Source organism: Anser cygnoides, chromosome 33, assembly GCF_040182565.1.
Source record: "Anser cygnoides isolate HZ-2024a breed goose chromosome 33, Taihu_goose_T2T_genome, whole genome shotgun sequence".
In the NCBI taxonomy this organism is placed as follows: Eukaryota; Metazoa; Chordata; class Aves; order Anseriformes; family Anatidae; genus Anser; species Anser cygnoides.
The window spans coordinates 3,169,928-3,190,085 of NC_089905.1; the positions used below are offsets into that span (position 1 = coordinate 3,169,928).

General features: G+C 69.2%; 4 protein-coding genes across 6 annotated transcripts; 1 reads left to right on the plus strand and 3 right to left on the minus strand.

Moving 5' to 3' along the window:
• Positions 1-1,608: 1,608 nt before the first annotated feature.
• On the minus strand, positions 1,609-2,187 carry DPM3 (dolichyl-phosphate mannosyltransferase subunit 3, regulatory). The gene is made up of 2 exons (XM_048049125.2): positions 2,036-2,187; positions 1,609-1,922 (listed from the first exon to the last, which is right to left on the minus strand). Exon 2 carries the CDS (start codon positions 1,914-1,916, stop codon positions 1,638-1,640), a length of 279 nt encoding a protein of 92 aa, XP_047905082.2. The 5' UTR covers positions 1,917-1,922; positions 2,036-2,187; the 3' UTR covers positions 1,609-1,637.
• A 664-nt stretch (positions 2,188-2,851) lies between these two features.
• Positions 2,852-4,613, minus strand: KRTCAP2 (keratinocyte associated protein 2). The gene is made up of 5 exons (XM_066985848.1): positions 4,465-4,613; positions 3,804-3,958; positions 3,666-3,729; positions 3,310-3,376; positions 2,852-3,058 (listed from the first exon to the last, which is right to left on the minus strand). Exons 1-5 carry the CDS (start codon positions 4,466-4,468, stop codon positions 2,938-2,940), a joined length of 411 nt encoding a protein of 136 aa, XP_066841949.1. The 5' UTR covers positions 4,469-4,613; the 3' UTR covers positions 2,852-2,937.
• A 388-nt stretch (positions 4,614-5,001) lies between these two features.
• TRIM46 (tripartite motif containing 46) lies at positions 5,002-11,576 on the plus strand. Of its 2 annotated transcripts, none has more exons than XM_066985841.1 (10): positions 5,002-5,160; positions 6,457-6,712; positions 6,827-7,170; positions 7,299-7,442; positions 7,616-7,711; positions 7,843-8,096; positions 8,206-8,327; positions 9,486-9,785; positions 9,896-10,193; positions 10,298-11,576. In XM_066985841.1, exons 1-10 carry the CDS (start codon positions 5,098-5,100, stop codon positions 10,671-10,673), a joined length of 2,253 nt encoding a protein of 750 aa, XP_066841942.1. In that variant the 5' UTR covers positions 5,002-5,097; the 3' UTR covers positions 10,674-11,576. The 2 variants fall into 2 exon arrangements, with proteins under 2 accessions (XP_066841942.1, XP_066841943.1); XM_066985842.1 differs by having other exon boundaries at positions 5,020-5,234; positions 6,453-6,712.
• Positions 11,577-13,796: 2,220 nt separating this feature from the next.
• Positions 13,797-18,240, minus strand: MUC1 (mucin 1, cell surface associated). Of its 2 annotated transcripts, none has more exons than XM_048049277.2 (7): positions 18,107-18,240; positions 16,537-17,219; positions 16,192-16,265; positions 15,926-16,068; positions 15,573-15,688; positions 15,312-15,458; positions 13,797-14,361 (listed from the first exon to the last, which is right to left on the minus strand). In XM_048049277.2, the coding sequence occupies exons 1-7, from the start codon at positions 18,153-18,155 to the stop codon at positions 14,290-14,292; spliced, it is 1,284 nt and encodes a 427-aa protein (XP_047905234.2). In that variant the 5' UTR covers positions 18,156-18,240; the 3' UTR covers positions 13,797-14,289. The 2 variants fall into 2 exon arrangements, with proteins under 2 accessions (XP_047905234.2, XP_047905233.2); XM_048049276.2 differs by having other exon boundaries at positions 15,926-16,071.
• Between the last annotated feature and the right edge of the window lie 1,918 nt (positions 18,241-20,158).

The following is a 20,158-nucleotide window of genomic DNA, read 5'->3' on the forward strand; positions in this document are numbered from 1 at the left end:
AGGAAGCTCCTTCGCTGGGCTCCCCTTGGCTTTTCCAGCTGCGAGTGCAGGTGTTTCTGCCCTCGGGACTCCCCCATGGGGCTGCGCTCCCTGGGGCCCCACAGATGCTTTTCCCACCAGGTTGGAGCCACCGATCTGCTCCTCCTGGCCCAGGAGGAACATGGGGGGACAGGGCAGCTTTTCCCGGTGACGCAAGCGAGCAAAAACCCAGCTGCCAACCGGTCACTCCGGCTGGCGTGTGCCGCGAGCGGCCGTGACGCAGCCCCGCTCGTGAGGCTGGAGGTGAGCAAGAGCAGCCACCGGCTACGCGAACGCCCGCAGCGGGCACGTGCCCGTGCAAGGAGAAGCCAGGGCCGTGCTGCTACCTGCCAGCCTGCAGGGCTGCGGGGAGCCCGCCGAGGGCTCCCGGCCTCGTGCCACGCCAGCACCGCGGTCCCAGCCCTGTAAAGGCTGCGCTGAAGCCGAGGGGCTGCCACCCCCCCCCAAAACGGCCGCACACGGGCACGGGACTGCGGGAGCCGCCCACCCCGCTCCGAGCTGCCACTGTTGCTCAGGAAACAGCTAATTAGTCGCTCCTGCTAATTAGCCCGAGTCCTCCCTCATGATACCAACTGCTCCTTTTTGCAGAAGGATGCGCAGCCGATAATTAAAAAAAACAAGAAAGTCCTTCGGCTGGTATGCGAAGAAGCCGGGGAGGCTGCCAGCAAGGCAGGCCCCAGCATGCGTCACCGCCAGCAGCGCGGCTCCGCCAGCCGGGCCGGCAGCGCGGCTCTCGCGCACCCCCAGACAGGAGGCACCCCCAGACCGAGGCCACCCAGGGCTCCCCCCCTGCTGTGGCAGGGACGTCCCTGCTGCAGGAGCCCCACCCGCAGCTCCGGAGCACCTGCGCCCCGTTTTGCCCGTGGAGGCGTGGGGCAGAGCAGCGGCAGCCGCAGCCAGTGCTCCGCCGGGATCCGGGAGCAGCCCCCCGGCGTGGGCTGCGCCGCCCCAGCAGGCTGGGGGAGACCACAGGCTCTGGGCACTCTGCATTTTAAAGGCTGCGCCACCCGCTCCACCCAGCCACGCTCTCTCCTCCTTCCCCGGGAAGCAGGCCAGCAGGGCCGGGCCGACTCTTTTTTCCAGCTCCCACCTGACGGCGCAAACCACATCTGAAGGGCTGCCGGGAGCCCGCTCTGCCCGCAGTGCTACCCAGCGCCGCGGGCTGCTGAGGCAGGGCCCGATCCTGCCCTCCCTACCTCGCATCCCTGCCTGTGCGGCCAAGCTCGGGGATGCTCGGAGGCTGGGTGGGACGGCGCAGGCTCCCTGCAGCACCTGCGGAGGGGTGCGGGTGCTGAGAGGGGGCCGAGGGGACGCCCTGCTCTGCTTGGAGCCCGCACAAAGACAGCTGGAGCCCGGCTGCACGGGGCAGGGCGGGCGGCTGCCCCCTGAGCAGCACCGGGGGGACTTGGCCACCCCCTGCCCGCAACCAGGGCGGCACAGCCCAGGCCGGGACCCCCCTTTCCCCTCCTGGCAGCATGGCACGGCCCGGTATGGCCCGGTACAGCCCATCACGGCCCGGCACAGTCCATCACGGCCCAGTATGGCCCGGTACAGCACAGCACGGCCCGGTACAGCACACTTTGTCGTCTTTATTGTGCTCAGAAGCGCAGCCCCCGCCGCCGCAGGTCCTCCCGCGCTGCGTTGATGTGCTCCCGGAGCTCGGCGGCCGCTTCCTCGCAGTCGTTGAAGGTGGCCACGCGGTAGCCCACGGTGGCCAGCGCGTAGCAGCCGAAGGCCACCAGCAGGTAGACGGGCAGCGGCAGCAGGGCCTGGCGGTACGGCGCCGGTAGCCGCAGGCCCGGCGGAGACAGCGCCAAGGCGGCCCAGGCCGAGCCCAGCAGGGCGAGGCCCCACAGCCACTGCGCCAGCTTGGTCATGGCGGCCTGCGGAGAGACGGACAGCGCCGTGAGGGAGCGCCGAGCCCCCGGGGCCGACCCCGGTCCCTCCCGGTGCCCCCGGTGCCGGCCCCGGTCCCCCCCAGGCCGCCCCCCCCCACCTGCAGCGCTCCCAGGCCCGGCGCTGCTCTCCCCGTCGCTAGATGACGTCACCGCGGCGCGGCGGGCGGCGCGGGGCACGCTGGGAGTTGTAGTCCGGGACGGGGCCCCCTGGCGGCGGGGCCCGGCCCCGGTCCCGGCTCAGGAAGCGCCGCGCTTTGGCCGCCGGGACCGGGGCCGGGCCGGGCCCCGCCGCAGGAAGCACCTGGCTTCCTCCGCGTCCGGCCGCGGCGGGGGGCGCGGGGGCGGCGTGGGAGCGGGCCCGGCCCGGCCCTCCCACGGGCCTGAGCTTCCCACGGGCCTGGCCGGGCACCGAGCCCCGGGGGGCACCGGGCGGCCACGGCCCCGAGGGCCGGGGGTCTGCGTGGCCCCCCCCCCCCCCCCCCGCACCCCCAGCTCGGGGGTTTGGCGGCGCAGCAGCTGGCAGCGAGGGCAAGAGGTGGCCCTGGGGGCTGCTGACGGCGCTGCGGCCACGGAGCGCGGCGGTGCTGGAAACGTCCGAGCTCAGGAGGCAGCGGGAGGAGGCCGGGATCGGCCCGCGCCCCGCTGCTGCAGGGGGAGCGGGGTCCCCGCGGCTCCCGGGAGCTCAGTTAATCGCACCCGGGGCTGCTGGCGCCCCTCTTTCAGCACGTCACAGCTGCTGTTCCCGGAGCAGAGGGCTCCGAGCATTTGCGAGGTGCCAAATCCACCGCAGGCTGCCGCAGCTGCAGGGTTGAGCCGGATCAGCAGCACACACGAACACACAGCAGCTCGACAAAGCCGGGCTGAGGGCCAGCAGAGGGGACCCCTGGGTGCTGAGGAGGAACCAACCCTGAGGCTACAAAGAAACTGCTTTATTGCCTGGCTCAGAGTCCGAGTCCAGGCTGGAGGAGGGGGAACTGCCCCAGGAAGGGGCCCCAGGACATCAATTCCTCTTCCTGCCTTTGCCAAGGGCTTTGGTGGGAACAGCTGCGGGTGCTGCGGACTGGTAGAGCGTGGAGGAGATCTTATTGATGTAGTAGAGGCCGACCATGGAAAAGATGAGGCTGCAGGTAAAGAAAAGAAGAGGCTACTCAGCTGCACCCCTTGTGCTGCAGGCAGGAAGGAATACGCCAAGGCCAAACTGACAGCACCCCCGCGCTCCCACTGCGCTGCAGTGCCTAGCACCGGTCACCCCAGGTGCCCCCGGCCAGCCTTGGCCCCGCTGACAGGGAGCACGAGCCACCAGGGCCCCTGACAGCCGCCCTGGAGCGTGACAAGCTGCTTCCCCACCCTCCGGGGCAGGCTCTGGTCTTACCAGGTGGTCACGCAGACTCTGTGGATGAGGCCGGAGGCAAAAAGAGCCAGCAAGAGGCAGGTGAGAACTGCAGGGAAAAACAGGAGAGAGGAGAGATGCAGTCACACCGTTCCGTCAGCTGCACAGCCCCTCCTGAGAACCTCAGCAACGCGGCGAGACAAACCCACATAAAGCACAGAGGGAAAGAGCAGGATGGGCTCTTCCCCTAGCTGATGGCTGGCATGCCGAGGTGCCCAGGGAAGCAGAGCATCCGCTGGGAAGAGCCGCGCTGCGTGCCCTCTGCAAACCCAACGTGGGGCTGCACGCCCAGCGCCCGCAGCCGACGGCGCCTTCCCCTCCCCGCTGGTGGCACTTACTCTCGGGGAATATCTTGGCCTGGAAGCCTTTGCCAAACACCAGGTTCTCGAGGTTGTTGAAGGCCTGCGCAGGGGGTTAAGGCACGGAACCGGGAACCACCTCCCCAGCCCCGCTCCCCGCGCGGCCCCAAAGGATACGGTGAGGGAGCAGACGAAGAGCGCGGCGCCCAGCAGCCCGCCCTGGATGGTGAGCCACTCGGTGGAGGCCAGCTGCCGGCTGTACATCTGCATCCCGGCGAACAGCAGCAGCGACAGCAGCGACGAGAGCGCCAGCGACGTGCCCGTGCCTACGGCTGCGGCACAGCCCCGGCTCAGCAGGGTGGGGGGCTGACCCCCAAAGACCCCTCAAGGCCCTGAAAGCCCCCTGAAGCCTCCCCAAGGCCCTGATTGCCCCCTGACCCCCCCCCCAGGGCCCCGATCGCCCTCTGCACCCCCCCCCGAAGCCCCCCCACCCACTCAGGCCCCGGTCCCAGTCCCTGCAGCCCCCCGAGGCCCCCCTCGCCCCCTGAGGCCCCGGTCCTGGAGCCTACAGCCCCCCCCCCCACGCCCCGATCGCCCCCTGCAGCCCCCCCAAGGCCCTGATCGCCCCCCCCGGGGCCTCCCCCGCTCCCTGAGGCCCCGGGCCCGGTCCCCGCAGCCCCCCCCCGGGGCTGCAGCCTCCCCCCCGAGTCCCCCCCGCCCCCTCAGGCCCCGGTCCCGGTCCCTGAACCCCCCTTCAAGGCCTCGATCGCCCCCTGACGCCCCCCTCAGGGCCCCGATCGCCCCCCGCAGCCCCCCCCCACCCCCCCGGTCCCGTTACCCATGGTGCCCCGCGGCGTCGCCCCCCCGGCCCTTTCCCCTCCCGGCCCCGCCGCCGCCGCTCCCCCCGCACTGCGCAGGCGCGCCCCGGATCCGCGCACGCGCACTGCGCGGCCCCCCCAACGGGACACGGCGGCAGCCGCGGGCACGCGCGGCTCATGCGCGCCCCCGCGCGGGGCTCGGCCGCGGCTCGGGCGCCCCCTAGCGGCCGGGCGCGGCGCTGCAGGCCCCGCCGGTCCGCGCGCCCCCCGGCGGCGGGGAGCGGGGCGCGGGGAGGCCCCGGGGCACCGGGCGGGGGCGCGGCCGCCCCCCCCAGCAGCCCGCCCCCTCCTCTCCCACCCCCCCCAACCCTCCAGCCGGCTCCGTTCGGCCCCTTCCCGGCTCCGCAGCGGGCCCCGGGCCCGGCGCCGCGCTGCCGTCCGCGAGGAGCCGCCGGGGGCCGCCCCGGGGAGCGGAGGGGGCGTCCCGGTACCGGCCCGGTGCCGCCGCCCCCCGCCGCCCCCCCCTCTCCGGGGCGGGTCCCTCGGAGCATGCGCGCCGCCGCCCCCCCCCGCCCTCCCCCCGGTTCCGCCGCTCCCTGCACCAGAACCGGGCGGCCGCTGCTGCCGCCGGGACCGGCCCCGGGCGCGGAGCCATGGCCGAGGGCGAGGACCTGCAGACCTTCACCTCCATCATGGACGCCCTCGTCCGCATCAGCGTGAGCGGCGGCGGGGATCGAGCGGGGACCGAGCGGGGACCGAGCGGGGACCGAGCGGGGCCGGGCCGGGCTCTCCCGGGACCGGCGTCGCCATGGCAACGCGGCGGGGCGGCGGCGGGGCCGGGGCGGCGGCGATGGCCGCGGGGGGGGGGGGGGAGCGGCCGGGGTGCCCTTGAGGGCCCGGCAGGCCGCGGAGAGGCCTCGCTGCCTCGGCCCGTTCCCCGCCGGGCCCGGGGGGGCCGGATCGGCCCTCACCGAGCCCCGGGCGGGGCGCACCGGGCACCGGGGAAAGCTCCCCGAGGCCTCCCAGGACGCCGAGAGCCCAGCGCCCCCCGCGGGGACCGGGGCGGGGAGTGCCCGGTGCTGCCCGTGCGCCGTGGTGGGGGTCCTGGGGCTGGGGCTGGTCCTGCTCCGGACCTGATCCCGGTGCTGGCCTCAGCCTGCATGCAGGTCCTGGTCCCTGTCCTGGTCCTGGTCCTGATTTTGGCCTTGATGCCAGTCCCTGATCCTGGTCTTTGATCCTGGTCCTGATCCTGGTCTCGATGCCGGTCCCTATCCTGGCCCTGATCCTGGCCCTGGTTCTGGTCTCAGTGCTGGTCCCTGATCCTGGCCCTGATCCTGATCTCAATGCTAGTCCTGATCCTGGCCTTGATGCCGGTCCTTATCCTAGTCCTGATCCTGGTCTCGATGTCGGTCCCTATCCTGGCCCAGATCCTGCTCCTGGTCCTGGTCCTGGCCCTGATTTTGGCCTTGATGCCAGTCCCTGATCCTGGTCCTTGATCCTGGTCCTGATCCTGGTCTCGATGCCAGTCCTTATCCTAGTCCTGATCCTGGTCTTGGTGCCGGTCCCTATCCTGGCCCTGATCCTGGTCTTGATGCCGGTTCCTGGTCCTGGTCCTGATCCTGGTCCTGCTCCTGGTCTTGATGCCGGTCCTTATCCTGGTTCTGATCCTGGCCCTGATCCTGGTCTCAATGCCAGTCCTGTTCCTGGCCCTGATCCTGGTCTCAATGCCGGTCCTTATCCTAGTCCTGATCCTGGTGTTGATGCCGGTTCCTTTCCTGGTCCTGGTCCCTGCTCCTGGTCCTGCTCCTGGTCTTGATGCCGGTCCTTATCCTGGCCCTGATCCTGGTCTTGGTGCCGGTCCCTATCCTGGTTCTGATCCTGGCCCTGATCCTGGTCTCAGTGCCGGCCCGTATCCTGGCCCTATTCCCAGTCCTAATCCAGGCCCCAGTCTCCATCCCGCCCCGGTCCCCGGCCCGGCTGCGCCCGGTGACGCTCTCCCCCTCTCTCCTCAGACCAGCATGAAGAACATGGAGCGGGAGCTGGTGTGCCCGGTGTGCAAGGAGATGTACAAGCAGCCGCTGGCCCTGCCCTGCATGCACAACGTCTGCCACGTCTGCGCCAGCGAGGTGCTGCTGCAGCACGGCTACCTCTGCTGCGACCCCACCTCCGAGCCCTCCTCGCCCGCCGCCACCCCGGCCACCCGCAGCCCACGCCTGGGCCGCAGGGGGGTCCCCAAACCCGACCGCCTGGACCGGCTCCTGAAGTCAGGTGGGACGGCCGGGGGGGACGGGGACGGCGTGGGCAGGGGGCAGAGGGGCTCCGCCGGCCCCGAGGAGCCGCAGGGTGCTGGGCTGCGTGTGACGCCTCCCCGGCCTCCTGTAGGGTTTGGCACCTACCCGGGGCGGAAGCGGGGCACCGTGCACCCCCAGACCATCAGCTTCCCCTGCCCGGCCTGCCAGCGGGACATCGACCTGGGCGAGCGGGGCCTCGGCAGCCTCTTCCGCAACCTGACCCTGGAGCGCGTGGTGGAGCGCTACCGCCAGACCATCAACATCAGCGCCGCCATCATGTGCCAGTTCTGCAAGCCCCCTCAGCTGGAGGCCACCAAGGGCTGCACGGAGTGCAAGTCCAGCTTCTGCAACGAGTGCTTCAAGCTCTACCACCCCTGGGGCACCCAGAAGGCTCAGCATGAGCCCACGCCGCCCACGCTCACCTTCCGCCCAAAGGTACGGCCTCCTCCAGCAGGGGATCTTTCCTACTTGGGGTTCCCCGGGTGCCACAGCAGACGAGCTGGGGAGAGACCCTTGGGGGGGGGGGTCCTAAAATTCTGCTGAGCTTCCTTGTGTCCGTGCAGGGTCTGATGTGCCCAGAGCACAAGGAGGAGGTGACTCACTACTGCAAGACCTGCCAGCGGCTGGTGTGCCAGCTCTGCCGCGTGCGACGCACTCACACCAGCCACAAGATCACGCCGGTGCTCAGCGCCTACCAGGCTCTCAGGGTAAGGGCTGCTGCAGGCGCGGGGCTGCGTGCTCGGGTCGGGGTCAGGACGCCCACGGGGAGGCAGGGAGGAACCAGGGGTGCGAGCTCAGCTCGCAGCACAGATGGGGCAAGGGCTCTGTTTGTAGGTCGGGGGCGCACGAGGCCAGCGGTGGCTAACCTCCTTCCTTGCAGGAGAAGCTGACAAAGAGCCTTGCCTACATCTTGAGCAGCCAGGACACGGTGCAGACCCAGATTGCTGAGCTGGAGGAGACGGTGAAGCACACGGAGGTAAGGGCGCGAGGTCCCTGAGCAGTCCCTAGGTGGGGATTGGCACCGCCTGGCTGGTCCCCCTTTGTCCCGTGCTGTCTGTGGCGTGGGCAGGGGGCCGTACAGCACGCTGACAGCGCCGTGCTTGGCAGGTGAACGGCTCGCAGGCCAAGGAGGAGGTGTCCCAGCTGATCCAGGGGCTGTGCGCCATGCTGGAGGAGAAGCGGGCATCCCTGCTGCAGGCCATCGAGGAGTGCCAGCAGGAGCGGCTGGCCAGCCTGCACTATCAGATCCAAGAGCACCAGGCCATGCTGGAGAACTCGGGCATGGTGGGCTACGCCCAGGAGGTGCTGAAGGAGACCGACCACCCCTGCTTTGTCCAGGCTGCCAAGCAGCTGCACAACAGGTACCGGGCTGCGGGGACCCATGTGGGTGTCCCCGCGGTGGCGGGGCTGGCCGGTGCCCAAGGCAGCCCTCGTGTGCCACCCTGACGTCCCTGCCCTCCTGTGCTGCAGGATCCTCAGGGCCACCGACTCGCTGCAGAGCTTCCGGCCTGCAGCCACGGCCTCCTTCAGCCACTTCCAGCTGGATGTCAGCAGGGAGCTGAAGCTGCTCACAGACCTGGCCTTCATCAAAGGTAACCACAGCAGGACCCTGGCACCGGCTGCAGCCCGTGTGGAGGCGCAGCCCCCGCGGGCAGAGCAGCTCCGTGCCCGCCCGTCTCCTCCCCTGGAGCCAGAGCTCGGCTCCGGCCACAGAGGGATGCGCTCAGGCAGGCGCTCGTGGATCTGCCGGCCCCCCTCCCTGTCAGGAATGGCCCCAGCAGCCCCCAAAGTGCTCCCTGCCCTGCCCTGTGCCAGGGCTGCAGGCAAGAGGGCAGGAAAGGCAGGGCTGTGGTGTGAGGTAAGGGCAGCAGGAGGGTGAGTACGGAGTGGAGGCTGCCCCAGGTGCAGGGCAGGTGCTTCCCCCCCAGGGCAGGTGCCGCCCGGGCCCTGCCGGACCGGCTGGCAACACTTTTCAGACCTGCTTCTACCTCTCTTTGTTTATAGGCTGCGGCCGCTGCTGATCGTCACCGAAGTAACTGAGGCAAGTCACTCCCCTGCCCCAGAGCCACCCCTGCTCTCTCTGTCCCATCCCTCCATCCCCACTCCTGCCCCATTCCCACTCCGCTGCCATCGACCATCCCCGTCCTGCCCGCTGGTGGTGGCAGGCGGTGGCTCTGCCCGTGCTCGCCACCCTTCTCTGCCCCCTCCCTCCATCTGCTGCAGCTCCTCCTGCCATCCCCATCCCCTCCTCGCCCCATTTCTGTCTCTGCATCCCCTCCTCACCCCATTTCTGTCTCTGCATCCCCTCCTCACCCCATTTCTGTCTCTGCATCCCCTCCTCACCCCATTTCTGTCTCCTTTCCACCCCTGCTTCCCTGCTCCAGTTCCGCTGGCATCTTCACACCACTCTGCCATTCCCATCTCTTTCTCCTCCTCCTCTCCTGCTGTCTCCATCCTCTCTCTCTCTCTTTCTTTCTTTCTCTCTCTCCCTCCCTCCCCCCGACTTGCACTCAGCCTCTCTGGTCCCTGGAGCCTCACAGCAGCCAGCTCCTCTGTCTCCCCAACTCTCTCCCCCCTCTGGTGCCTACACACAGTCTCTGCAGCCAGATTCCCCCTAGACTCCTGCTGGTTGTGCGTCCGTCCGTCCGGAATGCCCCCTCCCTGCGTCTGGCCGCCTCCCTGCCCGCGGGGGGGGGATGCTGCCTGATGCCTGCCCCCCCCCCCCCCCCCCCCCGTGCCTCTCCCCGCAGTGCCCGAGGCCCCCGTCATCGACACGCAGCGCACCTACGCCTACGACCAGATCTTCCTGTGCTGGCGGCTGCCGCAGCACTCGCCCCCCGCCTGGCACTACACCGTGGAGTACCGCAAGACGGACACCAAGGCCAAAGGGCTCAAGCTGTGGCAGCGGCGGGAGGAGGTGCGCGGCACCAGCGCCCTCGTCGAGTACCTGGACACCGACAGCGTCTACGTGCTCCGGGTGAAGGGCTGCAACAAGGCGGGCTTCGGCGAGTACAGCGAGGACATCTACCTGCACACGCCGCCCGCCCCAGGTGAGGGGATGCCCACGGGCTCCGATGGGGAGCAGTCTCCCCCAACCCGCCTGTCCCTCGGGCTTTTCACCGTCCCCTTCTCACCTCCTCTGCTCTCCTCCTCCCCGCAGTCCTCAACTTCTTCCTGGACAACCGCTGGGGCTTCAACCGGGACCGGCTGGCTATCAGCAAGGACCAGCGCGCCGTGCGCAGCGTCCCCGGCATCCCCATGCTCTTCGCGGCGGAGCGGCTGATGACCAGCTGCCACCTCTCCATCGACCTGGTCATCGGCGACGTGGCCGTCACGCAGGGCAAGAGCTACTGGGCCTGCTGCGTGGATCCCAGCTCCTACCTGGTCAAGGTGGGCGTGGGGCTGGAGAGCAAACTGCAGGAGTGGTTCCAGGTGCCTCAGGACGTGGTGAGCCCCAGGTGAGCAGGGTGGGGGCGCAGGGGGGCTTTGTGGGTCTGCGGGAGGTGGTGAGGCGGCCTTTGTAGAACCTCTGCGCCGGGCCTCACCTGTCCCCCTGCCGCAGGTACGACCCTGACAGCGGCCACGACAGCGGGGCAGAGGACACGACGGTGGACGCGCCCCCACCCTACGCCTTCCTCACCATCGGCATGGGCAAGATCTTGCTCTCGCATGGCTCGGCACTCACTTCTCGTGACCCCAACGGCTGCACCGTGCCCTTGCCACCACGCATCGGCATCTGCCTGGACTACGAGCAGGGCAAGGTGAGCTTCTACGACGCCGTGTCCTTCCGTGAGCTCTGGGAGTGTGGCGTGGACTGCTCGGGGCCTGTCTGCCCCGCCTTCTGCTTCATCGGAGGGGGTGCCCTGCATCTCCAGGAGCTGGTGGCCAACAAGCAGGAGCGCAAAGTGACCATCGGGGGCTTCGCCAAGCTGGACTGAGCCGCGCGCGCGCTCCCTGCACGCACATCTGGTGTGACCCCTTATTGTCAAGCAAGCTTCAGGGCCTGGAGGGGACGCGACCATGCAGGGAGCGCAGCTCAGCAGGGGCGGCCCCAGCCCCGCCCGGGGCTTGGAGCAGGCCAGGTGTTTGTTTTGTGGGACTGGGGGGGGACGGGGACAGCTCCGCCGTCCCCTCCCTTCCCCATCCACCTGCCCCTTTCACCAGCTCGGCTCTGTGGCGCAGACCTGGGGCTGCAGGCAGAGGACGGCAGCAGGTCCTGGCAGAGGGTCAGCCCTAGAGGTGGAGCAGGGAGGGGGACGCCAGGGGGACGCAGGGCTGCACGGGGAGGGGGGAGGCAGGAGCTGGTTGGGGTGACGGTGGGGGGAGCGGCTGGGCAGTGGCTGGGGCGGGGGAGGCAGATGGGCTGGGGGAGAGAGGGAGGGGGGAGGCTGGGCTGGAACAAGGTACGAAGACTTTTTTGTAAAAATGGCTCATTTTTGACGCGGCTCACCCGGCTGCAGCATCGCGGCCAGGCACAGCCACCGCTGGGTCCTGTGAGGCTGCGGGACCTCGGTGTCCCCCCGCCCTCCTGAGGGGCTGCGGAGCACTGCCGGGTTCTCTGCTCCCTCCCCGCTGCGTGGGGCCAGCCCAGCGCGGCACCCGCCCCCAGGACCCGCTGAGTGCCCCCCTTACACCGCTCAGTGCCAAACAGCCCCTGCCAGCCGGGGCTTGCGGGGTTGGGATCCGACGTGGCCAGGAGCCACGGGGGGGCTGCCCCCCGCTGCAGGGGCCTTGGGGCTGCGGTCCCACGCTGGGAGCCGTCCGAGCTGCTGTAGTTTCTCATGGGTTCTGTTACAATTGCTGTCTTTTCATGGTTTCCTACAATAAACTGCAATGCCAGACTTCTCCAGAGCCGCCCGAGGGCAGCCGCAGCCCCCTGGGGGGGTTGAGGACAGAGCAGCAGCACCCACCTGTGCTCTGCGGGCCGCTCCCCGTGGGGCAGGGCCCCGTGGTGTGGAGGCCGTGGGGCAGAGCTGTCCTTCGGGCTGTGGCCAGCAGAGGCCAATCCTGCCCGGGGCCGGCCTGGGCAGCGCTGACGTGTCCGATGCCCGCTCGGGCTGTGCCCGGCCACGTGGCCGCTGCTGCCCCCCTCTCGCTGCTCAGCCTCCCCGGGGTCTCGCTCCCGTCCCACCTGGGAGCAGCGGCCATCTCCTGCTGGCCCTGCGAGGGACAAATCCTGGTAGTGGGTTTAACATTAGTGGGGTATGGTGAGAGGGAAACATCGGGGTCCTGGGAGCGCTGGCGCAACCTCCTGGGCTCTCTGGCATCCTCTCGGGGTGAGCGGCAGGGGCAGGAACCCCCCCGGGACCATGAGGGCAGGCGGAGGAGCTGCCTGTGGGGCTGGGCCCCCTCCTTGGGGCCGGCTCCTGCTGCTGGGAGAGGCGGCACAGGTGGGGCCAGGCAAGGAGCGGGGCCAGAACGGGCACCCTGCAAACAGGAGTTTCATTGTGGGGCCCAGCCCTGCTCTCTGTTTCGATTCCTCCAGGCCCTGCCCAGGGCTGGGAAGGGGGGTGAGGGGAAGGGGGGTGAGGGGAAGGGGCACGTTCACAGGGCTGGTGCACCCCTGGGGCTCTGCCCCAGCAGCATGGCCCCGCTCTGCTGCCCCGTCCCCAAAGCTGGCTGTGGGGTGGGAAGGGTGGACGTGGCCCCACGCCGCAGCCCACCTTCGGGGCTATTTTTAGCTTCCTTCCTTCCTCCCAGCAAATGGGGCAGGATCCGGCACAGCCCTCCCCACCTGGGCCATCCTGCTGCGGCCGTGCACGTGAACCCCCCCCCCCGCGGTGCTGCCCTGCCTGCTGCCTTCTCCCACTGCAGCCCCTCGGCCCCGTGCCACCCGGCTGCTGGTTTCGGTTGCTGTTGGCAGCTCTATCGGCGAGGCACAATGGAAAATATAAAGCATCACCCCCCCTCACACACACACCGCATCCACACCCCTCGGCCCCATCTCCAGCCTCAGGGCTTGCGTCACCCACCCTCGCAGCCAGCGCAGCCATGCCCCGGAGCTCCCAGCCCCTCACCCTCACCCCCTGGCACCCCCCTGGCACCCGTCCGGGTCCCCGGGCACCCAGGTGACGTCCCCCTGCCCAGCGCCCACGTGCTGTGGCCAAGGGGCCCGCGAGCCACGTGCCATGGGGTCACAGCTGGTCCCGGTCCCACGGCTGGTTCCTGTTGAAGCTGCTGGCCCCGCGCCCGATCTGACAAATGATTTCTTTATATAAGTTGTGTTTCCTTGTTTTTCTGGCCCTTCGGTAGTTGCCAAAACTCTCCCAGCCCCCAGAGCAGGCGCCCTGGACCAGCCCGAGCCAAGCAGCTCAGCCCGTGTCCCCACACCGGGGCAGGATGCGTCCCCAGCCCCGGGACTTCCCGCTGCCCCTCCGCACACCCTGCAGCCCTGCAGCCCAGCTCCTCCTCCCAGGGCCTCCAGGAGCAGTTTCAGGGCTCTGGCTGTGCCAGGATGGCTTCAACCACAGCTTTCCAGGCTCCTGAGGCCAGATGCAGCCCTGGCTCAGGCAGGGGATGATTTTGGGAGCAGCCTGGCTCAGACACGACTGCAGCCCGCAGGCGGCTGTGACAGTGATGCACATGATACATCTTTTACAGCTCTGTCCCCACGGCTTTATGGCTTGACCGTCACCTTCATGCACTGCTCGTGCAGGGTGACAGGTTGCACTGACCGAGCCCCGTGTTTGCACTAAACAAACCCCAAGAGAACAGTGCTGGCCAGGCAGGGGGGCGATGTAACAGGAGCAGGGGCCTGGAAGGAGCCTGTGTCACACCCCGGGGGTGGGGGGGACGGACACCACCCACATGCAGGTGACTGTAGGAAAAGTGACAGAAATAACCTCATAAGCCAGAAACCTGAGAGTGCCTAGAAAGAGAAACGAGAGCAGCCGCCGAGCTGAGCGTCACTCGAGGTGATGGCGATGCCGGGGAATCTCCACCAGCCGCTGCTCCTGAAGGCATCAGCAAAGACCCCCCCCCCGTGGGAGCCGCCCCACGGGTGCTGGGGATGCCCCCCCACAGGACGCTGCGCCCAGAACCACCGCAGACCCCCTCGGCTGTGCAGGGAACCAGGCCTGACTGCGCCCATCCTTTTATTGTGAAATGCGATAAATACACCACCGCCAAGGACCCCGCGACCCCGCAGCCCCGCGGAGCCCAGCCGCAGAGCCTGGCACCGCCATCCCCTACATATATATATATATATATATTATATAAAACAACACCACAAAAAGAACAATTGGAGCCCCGGGGGCGAGCGCAGGCAGGATGTGAGCCCAGCCCCCCGCCCGCAGCACGGAGCAGGGGGTGCACAGCCAGGCTGGGGGGCTTGGAGTGGGGCCATGGGGGAGGAAAAAAGGGTGTGTGGGGGGCACTCGTGCCCCAAATCTTTGTTCTTCCAGTTCTGTCATGCGCGCGAATCCGGCTGCTCCAGAACCATCCGGCTCCTGCTGCCCGTGGCGAGGGGCTGAGCGGCGCCGGGGGACGTGCCCAGGGCCGGTGCTGCCGCCCCAGGAGCTGGGGGGTCGCGGCCGTCCCGTCCCCTCGCATCCCTCAGAGGTTGTCGGAGGAGGCAGACGGGTTGGTGTAGGTGAAGGTGCCGCCCCCCGCAATGGTGCCTGCCACCTGGGAGGGGGGGAAACAAGAGGGGGGGGGTCACAACAGAGCCGGGCTGGGGAGGGCTGGGGGCTGAGCCCCCCCAAAGTCCCCACAAGGCCTGTGGGCAGTGGGAGACCCCCTGGCAAGCAGATCCATGGGGGTCAGCCCTGCAGCAGCCAGTGCCATGGGCACCACGAACAGCCCGGTTTTAACCAAAAATACCCATGTGGACACCCCCGGCCCTCCTCTGGGGCCGTCCCAGCCCCCCGGCCACGGGAGCCAGTGGAGGATCAGCGCAGCCAAAGCAGCCTGGGCCGCTTTTCTCTCCTCCCGCTGGCTAAGCCTGCCCAGCAAGAGCGAAGGTAAATATTTACCCAGGCCCCTGGTATTTGAACAGCGCGAGCTGCTTGCACAGCGCGGAACAGCTGGATACGGCCCCCGCCCCGCAGCACCGGGCGCAGCAAACAGCGGGGCCGGGGCCAGCCCCGAAACCCGCACCGCTCAGGGCAGCCGCAGCCCCGCACGTGCGCGCGCGGCGCCCGATGCTGCTGGTGCCAGGTCTGGACCCCCCACACACCCCACCCCCCCTTTGCCCCCTCGTGCCCCAGCTGCAGGGTGCCAGGATCTGGCCGAGCCTGAGGATGGGGCGCGGGGAGGCAGCGGTTCCGCCGAGCCCCCGCGCACCCAGCGAGGGTGGGCAGGGGGGGGGGCGGCCGCCCAAGGTCGCCGGCAGCTTCCTGGCTCCGGCCACGGCTCCATCCAGGCGTGAAAGGTACGCTCACCTCCCAGCTCACCTCCCAGCCAGCCACAGCCCGGGGCAGGCTCCCAGGGACCGGGGCCACCAAGTCCCCGTCCCCACCGGCTGTTTTCGTCCTGCCGGCTCCGTCAAGGGCAGGGTCGAGGGACGCAGCCGCACCAAAAAGCAGAGGCCCCGGCACCACCTCGGTGCCAGGGCACCGCCGGCGCTTGGCTCTCACCTGGCTGTAGGGGTTGTGCTTGCTGTTGGGGGACACGTAGCGCCCGTGGCTCTGGTACGGGGGGTACTCGGCCATGGGGTGGTAGGAGTCCTTCGTGCTGAACAGGTCCAGCTTCCCTCGGCTCTTCCGGCGGCAAGAGCAGGTGGTCTGGGGGGACAGGGGGGCTCCGTGAGTGGGACGGGGCCAGGGGCCCAAAGGCAGCGGGGACGGGGACACGGGCTCAACAGCGGAAGGCCGGTGAGGATGAGGATGGGGACTCACCAGGAGAGCACAGATGAGGATGCTCAGCAGCAGCAGGATGCAGACCAGGACCAGCAGAGCAATGGCCCAGTCCGGAACCTGAGGCTGCGCCACCGGGGCCGTCACTTCCACGCCACCTGAGGAGCAGCAGAGCCGTGTCCGTACCACCGGGCACAGCCCCGCCAGACCCCCGGGAAGGGGCCAGAAGGGAAAGAGCCCTCCTCCCCTCGGGCCCAGCCCAGCACACTGACACAGGCACTCGTCCCACTTGTCCCACCAAGGATAAACCCAGGACGGGTGCAGAAGCCACCCAAAGCGGCCGTGCTGGGCTCCCCCTGCTCAAAGCACCCCCGGGGCCCGAGCCCCCCGCTCACTTTGGATGTCGGCCAGCTGCAGATCCATGATGTACCCGTTCGAGTCCAGCTGGCTTCTCAGCTTCTTCTCGGCAGAGTCACTCGTGATGGAGTCGTTGCTGTGCCCAAACACGAGGGTGGATTGCACTGCCACCGACCCTTGGCTGCTTGAGAGAAGAGGTGTTTGAGCTGGGACCGCCACCTCCCGCTACCCCCCCTGCTGTCCCCCCTGCCAGGGGCTCTGCACTGCGCTGGGCTTCCCAGCCTGAGCCCCCTGCCCACGGTACCTGAAACGGAGCTCACTGCATCCCTTGTAGGTCTGCCTGCCCATGCAGCTTGTGCAGCCAAAGACACTTTCAAACTGGAAAAAAAAAAGCATTGGGGGGGGATCACGACCACATCCCCAGCTCTCACCCCACTGCCTCCCAACCCTGGCATCCTCCCCTTCACCCCAGCATGGCCCCATCTTCTGCTGCCCCCACTTCTCTCCCCAGTGGGACGGGGCTGCAGAAGCAGCTCACGGAGCTCAGGGCACATTTACAGGGAGCCCCTACCTACGGTGGCTCCTTCCTGGCACAGACCACGAGGTCTTTGCTTGCCCAGGGCAGCCAGCGGGCAGGGCTGGCACTCACCATGGTCAAGACAGCACGGCTCAGGCTCCTGTACTCCTTCGACGTGGGATCGAGCAGGCTCTGGCTGAAGTTTCTGTTCAGAATGCGGAAGGACAGCGGGACGCGGAGGAGCAGCTGGACCACGGTGGGAGGCAGAGCTGCGGCTTTGCTGGGGTTGGGACCCCCGCTGCTCCCGAGCACGGCCGTGGGGGTCTTGCCGTGCGCTGTGCTGCCCTGAGAGGTGACAGAGGCTGTCTTTGTGGGGACAACCTCGGCGCTGCTGTTCGCGGTGGCGTTGGTGTTGGACGTGGGGATCACGGTGCCACCAGCCACGGGGGAGGTGGGAACCACGGAGCTGCCATTGGCTGCGCTGCTGCTTTTGGAGGGGGGGACCCCATTGCTGTCGTTTGCGCTGATGTTGGAGTGGGGGAACATAGGGATAATGGAGACGGGCACCGCGGTGCTGTCGGCTGTGGCATTGCCAGCAGAGCTGTTGCCTGTTGTTGGGAACGCTGTCACATGGGAGGGGACAGGGCCAAGGGACCCATTGCCGCTGGTGTTCTGGGAGGTCATGTTGTTCAGAGCGGGCGTCATCACTGTTGTCTCAGTGGTGGTCTCGGTGGTGGTGGTCTCTGTGGTGGTGGTCTCTGTGGTGGTGGTCTCTGTGGTGGTGGTCTCCGTGGTGGTGTTCGAGGCGTGCGTACCTAAAGGACAAAGGGGGTCAGGAACTGGGGCTACAGCATCAATTTGGGAAGAAATTCTACACAACGAGGCTCCTTTATGAGACCTTCCTTGGGACAAAAAGGTGCAGAGAAGTCCCACAACATCCACGAGACCAACGCCTGCGAGGCCAGCAAGAACTTCAGGAACAGCCCCAGTGAGACTCATGCTGGGCGCATGTGGCATGAGCAAGGGGTGCCGGGGCGGCTGCCCCGTGCCCAGCCCTGCAGAGCCGTGCCCCGCTCAGGACCCACTGCCACGTTGTGCCACTAAAATCTTTGTGATGAATGCAAACGGCTGGGCTAGGAAGGCAGAAAGCCCCACGGCGCTCACACCCCTGCTCCCCAGGACGTGCATCGCCTGGCTCGCAGCCAGCGCAGGCGGCTCCTCGCGGGCGCTTTCCCAGCAGGTGCCGCAGGAGCCCTGGAGGAGCGCCCGGGGTCCGGACATCTTGCTGAGGCACATGCCCGCATACCAGCCTGCGAGCCCCAGGCGCAGCCTGCTCCATCCAGCCCCAGCACAGCCCGTCCGCCCCGTGCTCAGCCCCGGCCGATCCCTTCGGTCGGCGCTAAAAGGGACGTGGACACGGCCAAGGGCTGAGCAAGGTCCCCAGCTCCTGGTTTTTTTGGGGACAATCAGCCCTGGGGCACTGCACCCCGGGGACAGAGCACACCAGGCGGTGATGCACCCGCTGCTGGGTGCTGAGGGTCACGGGGTGCCACCAGGTCCCTGCTCACAAAGCCGACCGGGAGACCCCCCCCCCCCCCTCACCTCCCCACACTGTTACCACCCCGCGCACCCAAGTCCCAGCCCAGCTCCCACCAGCTCGAGGTGCCGCCAGCCCCCGGTGCCGCCAGCCCCAGCGCCTCACCTGCACCCAGCACCACGAGCAGCAGCGGCAGAAGCGCGGTGAACTCCATGGGGCTCGTCCGGGGGGGTGGGCCCAGTGCCTGTGGGGGCTCAGCGGCAGCTGCTCCTCCCGTTAGGCAGCGGCGTTGCGCGATCGGGAACTGGTGGCTCGGCGGCGGCTGCGGCTTTATAGAGCACCTGGAGCAGGTGGGGAGGCCCCACCCCGCCACCGGCCCCGACCTGCACGTGGTGAAGGGGGGGGGCCCCCTCCACCCTGCTTGACGCAGGGCACGAGGGTGCCATCTCACCACCGGGACCCCTGGGGCACCCTCCGTCCTGTGCTGGGGTCCTCCTGCAGCTCCGTGCCTTCCGTGCTGGGGTCCCCTCGTGGCTCTGCGCTCTCCCAGCTTGGGGACCGCGGAGGGGACACTGCCACAGCGTCCCCCGTGCCGTGGGACGTGGCCTCAGGCAGGGGCGCTGGGTAGGGGGCAGCCATCGGATGGTCCTCGTGCACGGGGGGTCCTGGCCGTGCCATGGCCCCTGGGAGCTGGTGGGGAGCATGGGGTGGGGGCCAGAGCCCCGCAGCCCCCCTGTAGATGGGGGGGCCTCATCCTCTCATTCAGCCTGGGGTTAATCATTACCGGCCCGGCCACTGCCTCGCCCTACACTCAAATAAACTCTGGCACCCCCCCCCCCCCAAACTGCTTACGCAGGTGAGGCCCAGGGCCCCACTAAACCCCAGTCCCTCCCCATCGCCAAATGTCCCCACCTGGTCCCTGGGCTTGGCACCAGGGTCCCAGGGGGCACAAGCCCCCCTCTGCTGCTGGAGAAGACTTTCCTGCTCGCCCCGGGGGACACCAGGAGCAAACCCCGTGTGGGAGACGCGGCCCCCCCATGCCTGGTGCCAAGCCGGATGCCCGAGCCCCACCCCAGAGGCACCAGGTGCCACCCAGGCCAGGCACAGTGCCCCCGTCCTCCCCTGGGGCCATGTGCTCCCCCCACGGCCAGGCTGCGGGGTCCTTTCCGCCCCCCTGCCCCTGCCCAGGGGGGAGAGCCCCAGTTCCTGCGGAGGGCTCGGTGTCCCCGCTCCTGCCCAGCCCCAAACTCCCCCCCCCAACCCCATGCAGGTGGTACTGCTGTGCGCTGGGGGGGGGGGGTCTGGGGGCATTGGGGCAAGAGGGAGGGCAGGAGAGGGGGGACCCCCGGCTGCAGAACAGCAGCACACAGGAGAGGCCGCCTGGGCACCAGACCCAGCTGCACCCAGCGCCCGCGATGGGACCGCGCTTTCCTTACCCAGCCCCTCAGTTCTGTGCCCAGCTCGGCCTCAGCACCGGGGATGGGGGTTCCAGGCTGCGAGCCGTGCCCCCCCCCCCCCCAGCTCAGCACACGGGCACAGGTTTGTGGTTGTGTCGTCGTTTGGCTTTGTTTTTGGCGTTTTTATGGGCTGCGAAACTCCTCTTAGCAGAAAAACACGGGGGGGGGGGGGAAGGAAGGGGCCAGGCACCCGGAGCTGCGCCCCCGCGCCCCCAGCGCCCCCCAGCACCGGGCTCGGGAGCCGCGGGGCCGGGCCCCAGCCCCCCTCCACGCGTGGACGCGGGGCACGAACCCCACGCGCGCCCCCGCCCCACGCGCGTCCCCGTCGCCCCGCCCGGCGGCGCTGGAGCTGCGGCGCCTCCTGGCGGGCGCGGCCCCGCGCAGCGCCCGCACCGAGCCCCGGTGGCGCGGAACGGGACCGGGACCGGGATCGGGACCGGTACCAGGGCCGGGACCGGGGCCGGGACCGGGGCCGGCAGCGGAGCCCCCCGCGCCTCCGTCCCCCGCGGCAGCCCGCTCCCTCGGGCCCGGTGCCGAGGGCTGCCCGGGGATACGGGCACGGCGCCGGGCCGAGGGCGGACGGGACGGGACGGGAGGTGCCCGGTACCGAGCGGTGCCTCCCCCCTTCCCGTCCCGTCCCCCCGTCCCGTCCCGTCCCGTCCCGTCCCGTCCCGCTCGGCGCACGTGCCCGCAGCCCCGCCGCTCTGCCCGGTACCGGCAGCACCGTGCCGGTAGCAAGCACCGGCCCATCCCCTCCAGG

Excerpts from the sequence above, each read along its gene's own strand:
- TRIM46 (XM_066985842.1), top strand. The coding sequence starts at position 5,098 with ATGGCCGAGGGCGAGGACCTGCAGACCTTCACCTCCATCATGGACGCC. Across the intron at positions 5,235-6,452 it reads GCGGGGCCGGGCCGGGCTCT|TCAGACCAGCATGAAGAACA; the intron begins CCCGGGACCGGC and ends CCCCCTCTCTCC. Across the intron at positions 10,194-10,297 it reads CAGGACGTGGTGAGCCCCAG|GTACGACCCTGACAGCGGCC; the intron begins GTGAGCAGGGTG and ends CCCCTGCCGCAG.
- MUC1 (XM_048049276.2), bottom strand. The coding sequence starts at position 18,155 with ATGGAGTTCACCGCGCTTCTGCCGCTGCTGCTCGTGGTGCTGGGTGCA. Across the intron at positions 17,220-18,106 it reads GCTCGTGGTGCTGGGTGCAG|GTACGCACGCCTCGAACACC; the intron begins GTGAGGCGCTGG and ends TTTGTCCTTTAG. Across the intron at positions 15,689-15,925 it reads GCAGCTGGCCGACATCCAAA|GTGGCGTGGAAGTGACGGCC; the intron begins GTGAGCGGGGGG and ends GCTGCTCCTCAG.
- KRTCAP2 (XM_066985848.1), bottom strand. Across the intron at positions 3,377-3,665 it reads GGCCAAGATATTCCCCGAGA|TTCTCACCTGCCTCTTGCTG; the intron begins GTAAGTGCCACC and ends TTTTCCCTGCAG. Across the intron at positions 3,059-3,309 it reads AGAGTCTGCGTGACCACCTG|CCTCATCTTTTCCATGGTCG; the intron begins GTAAGACCAGAG and ends CTTTACCTGCAG.
- DPM3 (XM_048049125.2), bottom strand. The coding sequence starts at position 1,916 with ATGACCAAGCTGGCGCAGTGGCTGTGGGGCCTCGCCCTGCTGGGCTCG.